General features: G+C 44.1%; 3 protein-coding genes across 3 annotated transcripts; 1 reads left to right on the top strand and 2 right to left on the bottom strand.

Annotated features, from left to right (window-relative positions):
* Positions 1–554: 554 nt before the first annotated feature.
* On the bottom strand, positions 555–4,695 carry SS1G_06825 (hypothetical protein; the record flags this gene model as incomplete). Its single annotated transcript, XM_001592534.1, has 7 exons — positions 555–561; positions 822–1,660; positions 2,207–2,243; positions 2,311–2,408; positions 2,584–2,625; positions 3,013–4,279; positions 4,364–4,695. 7 exons carry the CDS (start codon positions 4,693–4,695, stop codon positions 555–557), a joined length of 2,622 nt encoding a protein of 873 aa, XP_001592584.1.
* A 1,678-nt stretch (positions 4,696–6,373) lies between these two features.
* On the bottom strand, positions 6,374–8,182 carry SS1G_06824 (hypothetical protein; the record flags this gene model as incomplete). The annotated part of the gene is made up of 1 exon (XM_001592533.1): positions 6,374–8,182. One exon carries the CDS (start codon positions 8,180–8,182, stop codon positions 6,374–6,376), a length of 1,809 nt encoding a protein of 602 aa, XP_001592583.1.
* A 423-nt stretch (positions 8,183–8,605) lies between these two features.
* On the top strand, positions 8,606–9,348 carry SS1G_06823 (hypothetical protein; the record flags this gene model as incomplete). Its single annotated transcript, XM_001592532.1, has 2 exons — positions 8,606–8,802; positions 8,892–9,348. The coding sequence occupies 2 exons, from the start codon at positions 8,606–8,608 to the stop codon at positions 9,346–9,348; spliced, it is 654 nt and encodes a 217-aa protein (XP_001592582.1).
* Positions 9,349–9,998: the final 650 nt, after the last annotated feature.

The raw sequence follows: 9,998 nt of genomic DNA, 5'->3' as shown, positions 1-9,998 counted from the left end.
CTTCTGCATAGATTTACCTTCTTTTGGGTAATACTCTCTAATGGGGCTAAGCATAGCAATTCTCGACAGACACTGGCGCGATGTCAGTGTTAAAGGTATCCAAGGCTGGTAAAGACCGGATTTTAAACATGCAACGGCTTCCTCCGTTCCAGTACGTTTTGTCAAAATGTCTGGCAGGAGAAAAGATGTAACACCATGCAGTAAAGCTTTAGTGTAAAGTTGCCAAGGCTCAGCTGGACAATCAATTCGCCCTAGAGAATCATTGATGAAAAAACGACCATAAGCTCCATTATTTTCGATATGTACTTGAACGTGTATTCCATGACAGCGGGATCTTATACTGCTGGGATATTCGCCAGGCAACGGAACAAGAATACTACGCACTCGTGGATTAATAGTATCCCTGAGTACGATTTTGCTGCGTAGTCCATACCAAGCCCCACAGTCCTGATCAGCATCTATCTCCGCGTGCAACTGAGATGATTCAAGATACTTCTTGTTGTTAACTATGAAAGACAAAGATAGGCGTTTAATCTCAACGGTGAGGTTGTTTCTCAGCGGCTGATAGACTGTCAGGTAGCCTGGCTCCTCGAAATATTCAAGGATCCTGTGGACGCGTTTGAATGTTGGGCTAAACGGATCGACCAAGCGGGAGTGACGACGATAGGCTGCACGAGTTCGTATATTCAAATGCCAATTGCTATCTTTGAATCTCCATATATGGGGTCTCTGCCGGATTTCGATGATCCCCGTCGTTAGGTTGAGCCAGCTGCAGATTGTCAGTTCTAACAGGTAGTTGTGTACGAATTCAAAAAACTTACTGAACACAATCGAACAATAATGGTATTGGCAAATCATAATTGGACCCAGTGTGAAATACCCGACTGGGTATAAACTCCAGAATGGTATTTCCTAAACAGGCTCGAACAACGACATTTCCATCGCGAGACCCAAGATGAATGGTATGACCGAACTGATCGTTTGTTAACTGGAACTTGGAGCCGGGCAACGATGAAGGAAAGGTGAGAAGGTTGACATCCCCGAAGAGATCTTTCAGAATGGTCGATGCTCTATAATCAGCCGGAAGCATTCCCAGAGGCTGACCATCTATCAAGAGGTAACCGTAGAATAGATGGAAACTCAGTGTTTGTTCCTTCATGAGAGCCGAACTAACGATTTTTGCATAAACCCACCATTTTTCAGGGCAATCAAAAATCAACGTTGAAGATACACGTGGCTCACTTCCTTCTGGTAGTGGCCAGACAATGCCCACTGCTAGCAGTAGAGATTGAGGGCTAGCAAGCAGAGATTCCCGTAGAAGATGTCGCATATGATAGACAGCTTTCAAATCTCGAATGATAGCATTCTTGAGCCCAGCCGGGGCCAGGGCAGGATCATTAGAAAGATTATCTTGCAGCGTGATTGAGCATTCGATAAAACAACGGAGAGCTTCTGGATCTAGTAGTGCATCATTTTGATGAAAAAATGTTCGCCGACAGAGTAAAGCAGCCCATAAACAATATGTTTGGCATCTGGAAGCGGTATCAGAATCTATTGCCTGCCTAATTTCTTCTCTGAGAACCTTGACCCAAGATGCGGTAATTGACCGAGCAGTGTGGAGTAATTTGGAGGCTAAATTGGCAACATTGGGAGTTGCAAGCTGTTTCATACGTAAAAGTATGGTCAATATTGTTTGCATGGCATGATTCTCTCGGTAGTTTGACTCCATGTTTCTCAACCTCAGATGCAATTGCTCCAACATCCTAGAACAGAAGGTATTATCTCGGAATGACTGATGGATGACACGCAAAGAATCGCCGTCATGATGAGGTCCGGCTTCAAGTACTAGACGCGAGACTAGAATAGCCATTGATTCAGTACTAAAGTTTAGACTCTGAGATCCAAGTTCCACCAGCAACTGTGTGAGACGGCAAGCTTTGCCTGAAAATAGTGCTTGATAGGCCACAAACTCATGAACATTGAGACCTTTAGGACATTGAGATTGACTTGCAACGACCTCGTACGACGAACACCCGTCCCTGTTGGCAGACAGGTGCGGCAAAAGCATCGAGAATGGCGAGCTTTGGGGTAATGTGAACTGGAAATGGTGTGAAAATGAAGGTCTTTCGATTTGAAACTCTCGGCCTGGCCATAGTTGGGAAGAAACGTCGTAGTACGACAACCTCAAGCTATTAGAAGGACATACATCATCAATATCAACAGGGAACATAACCATGCGATAGCTAAGATATATGAGTCAGTAATTGAGGTCTTAGATCTGCGTGAATTAGGCTGGAAGAGTCAACTAACTGAGTTTTGTGAAATCTTTTTGTTGTCGATCCCAATGAAATCCCATGTACTCCATTCCTCATATATCTCGAAAGTCCCGGATAATCTTTCAAAAGTGCCTAAAGTACAGTTAGTTTTGTCCACTCATTTGAAAGGGATGCAGTGGAATCCACTTGCCGGAGGCTTTGAGCTACCACCTTGTTTTGTTGAAAAAGCTAAAGCTGACAAGATCTTCCAAGTTATATCTCGATAACGCGAGAATGTATAGGGACAGGATAGCTCAAAGATAACCACCTTCACTCGAGTTGGATCTGAAGGCAAAGGATGCTCGTGGACCTATAGTTCCAGTAAGCATGAATTCACAAATAAAAGGTAGTACAAAGCGAAAAAAAAAAAAAAAAACATTGCAGTCATGGCCCATCTCACCTCAATTCTAAAATTTTTGGCTTCCCTTTCAAGAGAGCACTTTAAGCAATCCCGACTATGTCCTTCAAGAGTGTAAATGCATGTGCTCTCATTGATCCTCTTGATATGAGTATCATATCCCTGACTCATTCTCAGCCACTCCGCTTCTTTTTTCTGGCGTAACTGCTCTGCATCAAACTCGATAGTCTCAAGGAGATCTTCCATCTTTGAAGCTTCATCAGACTCGGTAAAATAGCGATCGGCAAAGCAGCCTTGTATTGGGTCCTCAAAGATGGTCCTGTATCCGCTATTGCTAACCGCAGTTCTGCAGCGACCTTGCAAATATTCCTGGACTTTCTGCAGTCGGCACATATCTTTAAATAGAGACAGCTGCAAGACATCCAACATCTCAGACGTGAAGAGAGGATGAAACTCTCGAAGTAATGGATAAACAACGCATGCACACTTATCCAAAGACATCCAAAGCTCCATGATGCTCAATAGCATTATAGAGCGTTCTTCCGAGTTAGCAGAATAAGCACCTTTGGATGCATTGAGGTATGCGTTTATTTGTTTAGAAACCTCCCTGCAGCGTGATTCGTTTTCAGTAATGGAAGCAGATGGAGGACGATTTTTCAACTCAATGCTACTTTCCATGTCGCTAAGTTCGATATAGCGGTTTCCGAAATTCCCAATCTTCCTAGAGGCAGCTGCTGATACGTCTACAGAAAGACGGCTGTGCGTTCGCGGAGGTACACGCAGAGCCTCGGCCATGATGCGCTGCAGATAAACACCGCTGTTGGGGAGAGTTAAGTCCAAATCACGATCAGCAGCACGTCTTGGCAGTGGCATGACTGGTCGCTGGTTAGACTGCTTGAAAGTTACCCACTCCAATTCGATATGTTCCGAGGCCCGCCGAATTGCTTTCTGAAAAATGGGTCGCAAGGTTATGAATGTTTGCTCATGAATAGCTCCTAGGGCGCTCGATTCTTTATCGCCATCATTTTCGAGTTTGGCAAGCCGTCGGCATAGCTTGGCTTTTAAGAATGCTAGTAACTCGAGATTAACGCCGTGGATGCTTAGTTCAAGAACCTGTGCCATAGCTAGGCATCTCATAAATTTATACTGCGTCCGGCCAAAATCTGACATCGAATATAGCTGTCTTTGGAGGGCGACTCGCAGTACGAGGTAAAGAGGGTTTCGTCTCCATGGCTTTTCGGCATTAAACCATACCACATCGTCTCGAACTCGCTTCTTTAGAATTGAAGGATAAATCCTCCGACCATTGCCTTCCAATAGTGTCATGAGCATCTGTGATATGAGCGCGCAAGAGGCACTGTCGCGTGCTTCGATAATAAGCGAGCCAGCTTTAAAAGTTCTCGCGGCGAATCGTTTGATTGACTCAGTACTAGCTTGCTCCAAGAAAACGGCCAATTCTTCTAGGAAATCGGGCTGGCGGAATGTTGACAATGGAACATCGACGGCATACCCAGGAAAATCCCATTCTAAGGCATTCTCCGCATCTAACACATCCTCTGCCGATGCAGATGTTTCCATACATTCGAAGACTACGCGCTCCTCGATACTTTTCAATAGTTTTAGCAAGTATTTCTTATGTACGAAATGCATACAGAGTTTATGTAAATAATTGTAAAAACTTGAAACATACCAATGAATAAGTAAAGCTGCATTCTGCTCCGCAATATTGAGAATCAGGTAAACATTCTGCTGGAGAGATCGGAACTCGGATAAGAGTGTAGCTTTCGTCAGTTTTCCTCGAGCATTTAAGACTTTTGCGGTTTCCAACGATCGACGAACCCAATCCCAATTCTCGGAGAGTTTGTCATTCGTAATATCTCTCATGGCCTTTGAAGCCGTGATAAAATGATCTATGAGGCCGTTCTCTAATTTTTCATTTCTGTCGTCCCTGCCAGGAAGACGCGGCGGGAGAACAATATGATTGATCAAAGATTCCATGATGGGATTCGTTGAAGTCGCCATGGCGACAGATGAATGCGATGCAAATTAATGTTGGAATTCAATTGAGGCAATATTGAAGGGATAAATGGGACAATTGTAACTAAGTTGAGAGGTATCGAGATGGAGGGTTCTTGTTGAGGCGAGCAGGATGTTTGGAGATGGTTGTCAAGTCAAATTAAGAGGAGAAATATAAGCCCCACTAGCGCAGAATCAACAAAACAAAACCTAGCACGCCATGGTTACCTAGTAACGCATATCACTTTCCGATAGTTTGATTAAGATTCGACAATTAAATGATATTGAAGGGCTGGATGTTGGTTGATTGGATGTTGAAGGGTTGTAGGCCTCAAACATCCTTAACGTTCCAATTCCCACTTGACAATCGACGAGTCTCTGATCCCGATTCAAATACTTATTTGTTGCCCAACAGCCTCACTTTTCTTCTCTTTCAGCTTTGGAAAGATTATTACGAAGCCGAATTACGATACCCTTGAACTTCAATCTCTCAAATCAAATTATACATTCTTCCATTATCCTTGCATGATCACTTGGATGCAGAATGTAGCAGCCAATTTGCTTTATCTGATGATGCCTTTACCTCCACTTCCTCCAGGAATAAATGCAAGCTTCCTTCTATTGGGTGGTCTACATGATCACCAGATCTGACAATCAGACATGGTATCAAGTAGTATCACTAAATGTACCCACTGAAACATTTCCTCGAAATATATTTCACCAACGGGAAAACAAACAACAAAAGAAACGAAACCCAGCCGATGATACTCTTCAACCATGAAAGCGCATAAAGTTCCTGCATCTCTCACCACCAACCCGAAATGAACAGCAAACAACCCCTCATCTCATGCAGCCAACCAGCATAAGCCATCTCAATCCACTTGTTGGTCGAACTTGGGCTTGTTGGTGCCACTTAAATGCATTGATGGCTGATGTAGTAAGCCATCAACTCCTATCTCACTATTTGCCGTTCAATCTCTACAATCTCTTTGATCTCCCTACAAACGAAGCTTTCATGACATAAATTCGGTATGTGATGAATAGAGTAACTAACCGGATTTACGAACGAAGACTTCTCATATCAGAGAAGCTTTCATAAGCGACATCGCTCGAAATGAATGACGTTGTTTCTCTTTCCTTCCGTCAACCCTTCCAGTTATTATCATTTGAATTACTCTCATCACTCTCATTATTCCGTTCGCGCCTGCGCCTGCCATCTTAAACAGTACCACTTATGAAACAAACACCCCGTACATGCTTTCCTATTCCTTTCCTTTTTCATCTTCCTCAGCTCTTTCCTCAACTCGACGTCAAACGTCAACGAAAAGATTAGTCATCAACCCACCATTCTTATTTTAGGAATAGTCCACCATTTGCAGTACCCCTGTTCAGTTACCCAAGCATCCTCTTCGGGTTTGTACATTTCATATTTTCGGTTTTTTTCGGATGTTGGTTTCTATGATTGATTTGCAAAAATGTTCGTTGTTGAGGCTTCGAGGGATATGGGTTAAGAATGTGCAGAATCATGCCATAGCCGCGAGCTGAGATGGTCTGCAAAAAGCTTTATGTGCATTTTCGGTTGACTGATTACACCATGGCAATGAGTAGGTAATACTTCCCTTCTATATATACACGTATTTTCCCAAGACAAGTGCCTCAGGCAATATATAATTACAACAACCTCTCACTTCATCACCCCCTCAATATCTCTGCTTCTCTCTTCAGCCTGCCTCTTCCTAACTCTCTCCCTCCACCTAATGACCTCAGTCCCCGCAACACCCGCTGTATACCCGGTAAGATGCGACTGATGATCCAAGATCTGTTTCTTAGCAAGCTTGCTCACTCTCCTCCACGAGAAGATCTCCAGTCCAAAAAGGAGTCCTAGCACTAACCATGAAGGAACCTCCGGAGTTAAGCCAAAAAAGCTAACACCATTATCCTTCTTATTCCACAAAAAAGCCGCCATGACACCACAGACTGCACCCGAAGCACCTAGAGTCGACGAAACAAAAGCGCGTTTCCACACCCACCATGCTAATGAAGCGAAAGAAGCTGTTGCACCCATGGAGAAATAGAGGGCAAGGAAATTAGCACGGCCGATTTCGTCGTGGAGCTGGACTCCGAAGATGGCAAGGAAGGCCATATTTGGAAGGAAATGAGAGAAGGTTTGATGAGAGAAGACAGATCCGACCATTGATAATCCTCGAGGGTAGGCAGGAATAATGATAAAGTATTTGTTGAGCATTTGCCAAGCAGGTGGAACACGCCAAAGGAAAAGCACCACGGCATTAGCTACGAGGAGTGTAGATATTGTGGCTACTGCAGGTGGAATTTCCGGAAACATGCGAGCGGCTCTTTGGGGAGGTATGTAGAAATGTGCCAAAGTACACGAGACTCCAATTGTTAGAAGGAGAACTAAAGTGGATGGCCAAAGACGAGTAAAGGCAGACAATTCAGGAACGACCTCAGGTGCAGTTTCTTGAGCCTTTTTTTCGTAATATTTGAGCCAGGGATTTTCACCTTTTCGACGAAGTTCTACTCGTGATCGAGGTTTGACGTGATCTAATGTGCCTGTATTTTGTGGGGCCTCATCTGCTTGGCTCAGCTCTTCCTGTCTTTTCTTCTCTTGAGCAGCGAATTTTGCTTCGTTGGCTTTTCTAATGGCATCTAATCCACTGTCACCATATACACTTTTGGTCTCTTGTGCTGGCCCTTTCGAATCGTTTGACTTATACAGATTGACATTGATTTTTCCTCCCCTCGTTAGACCTCCTCCAACATTCGGTACATATATACCAATCTTCTTAGGGTCTTCATCAATACCTCCCTCCATCTCGGCGAGTTCATGTTCGGCTCTTAACGTTGCATTCTCATCCTCATCAATAGGAACATTCTTCCTTAGCCATGCTAATGCGCTCTTTTGTGCAACTTCCTCCCAATATGCTAAAGAACTAGGCTCATCGGGGTCTGGCAGTGTTCCCGCTACTCTTCGTCCATGTATAACTCTAAGAAATTGCTCCGCCGAATCTACATCCATCACACCCCCAAAAATTGCTTGGCTTTCCTCCTCTGTTATCGGATCTTCTCGATAGTCAAGACCAATTTGATCTTCGTATTCCGCTGGTAATTGCCCATATTTCGTATATATCGTCTTTCCAGGCGCAACCTTGGGAGATGCAGCTTTTTGTGATCCAGTCTTTGGAGGTGACTCATTAGATAACGTCGAACTCCTCGGAATCTTTGGTGCCCTCCTTTTCGAGGCATAAAACCTCTTCGAGCATTGCAACCCTAAAGCTCCTGTCCAGCCACAACCTTCACCATCGAGTTTCCTTGAACTCAACTCCCTCTGTCGAAAAGGTATAGAAGGCCTCGAATATGGTCGTACAGTCCCATATGCAAGCCTCGAGACCAAACTATCAATTGTTCTACATGTTTGCAAAGTGGTCCGAGTCTGTAAGCACGAACTGCGTGCAGCAGGCCAAAGACTATTCATCCTCAGACTCTTGTTTTTATTTCATATCTTAGTTCGAATCATTGGATCAAACAACCCCGCTGCGGTGTACTAATATGTCATCCGACGTCCTTGTGCTAAAGCATGGATTTAGAGAACATAGAAAATAATATATATGCACGGACCAATTCGCGATAATTCCGCGCGCACAGCTGTTGCCTCAACTTCAACCCCTCCATTCTCAAATATCTTCCAATTTCTCACATACAACTATCAGCTCATCGCATTTCGAATTCATAATATAAATCTTAAGGAACGTGACGCGTCCATATATTTCTCAATTATCCTCAAGAAAGCACCAACTTTTACGACTCCAAAACTCATTACAGTCGCAAAAGTTACATTCAACCCCTCTATACCATCCGAAGCTCTACAAACAATCCTTAAATTTACTTCAATCTGACCATGTCGGCCGATGCCCTTCCAATCTCCCCTGGCGCCTTTGCAGAAGCTCTCAAAGACCTTCCCATGTCCACTCTGCACCTCAAAGCCGCCGAGCTGCGCAATTCCATCGCACATCTCGATTATTCCAATGAGCAACTAAAGCCCTTTGCGGAAGGAAGAGCTCCTGAATGTGTGGATGGGAAAGTGGATGAAGATTGGTATGCTAATCTATCTCAGGCTCCTTCAATGATTCATGGATACGCGGAGAAGGCAATCTTAGGAATAACTACTGACTTGGTTCTGATAGTGTCGATGCGATTCGCGAAAACGAAGTCGTAATAACCCGTATGGAGACTCGAATCTCTCTCCTCCGCACCGAAATTGAGAGTAGAGGTGGAGTTTGGGGTGAATATGAAGCCGGTGCCGAGTCCAAACCAGAAGCCGATATAGCTACCCCTGCGCCTGCGACAAATGGAACAGCCCCTGCTGGTGAAGAAAGTAGGAGTAATCCCTGGGCTGATGGAACATTTACTACTGGAAGGATTGTAGGTGGTGAGGTTGTAATGGATCCAACACCAGCAGCTGCAACGGCACCAACGAATGGCCAGTCAAGATCTAATGGAGTCTCGAGCACGAATGGAACCACAACCACAACTACAAACACGGGAGGTACATTGGATGACGAAACATTACGTCGAGCGATGGAATTACGTATGCGAGCAGATGCTGGTGCGGATGAGGATGATGAGGGTATGCATCTATAGGATATAATAACCATCTTTGAACGCACATCGCATCTTTGATAATCTTGGGAGCATGACTGTTCAACAAAAGTTTCGATGAAGTCGACCACAAGAGGAGATGTATTAAAAGCACTTCAGGGCCATGTCAACTCTTTATTCAAACCATCACCATTTATTCTAATTTTGCAAGATCAAATTTTCAGCTCCAGGAAACGCATTAACCACCCATCGCATACAAACAAATCACAGCTGAAAAAAGTATCGTGGGGGAATTATCCTGAACCGACTATATGACGTGATACATTTCAAGTATCTACAAACAATTAAAGAATCACAATCATTGTGATAGCAGCGGATTGCCCAATAACTGCTCCACTTATCCAACCTTCACCTCACCGGCCACTACTCCATCTCGCCACATATGTATAATCAAGCTCCTCGACAAGTTCACGGAGTAAATAGCTTCTAAGAACGAACTAAAAAAGTGCCAAAATATTCGAGGAAGGGATGAAAGGAGGCAAAGGGAGATGCTTCTGCTGCTACTCAAGAGAGTGACATCTAGTTCTTGAGTCTTACCCGATGAAATTGAATAACTATGCTGGCGAAGCTCAGCATGATGTTGAATTGTTGCAAGCACCTTAGCTCTCAAAGCAGCTGATTCGAGTGTGGTA

The sequence above is a fragment of the Sclerotinia sclerotiorum genome, genomic scaffold (genome assembly GCF_000146945.2).
Source record: "Sclerotinia sclerotiorum 1980 UF-70 scaffold_8 genomic scaffold, whole genome shotgun sequence".
NCBI classification, from domain to species: Eukaryota; Fungi; Ascomycota; class Leotiomycetes; order Helotiales; family Sclerotiniaceae; genus Sclerotinia; species Sclerotinia sclerotiorum.
This window is presented reverse-complemented; position numbering and strand designations above follow the sequence as displayed.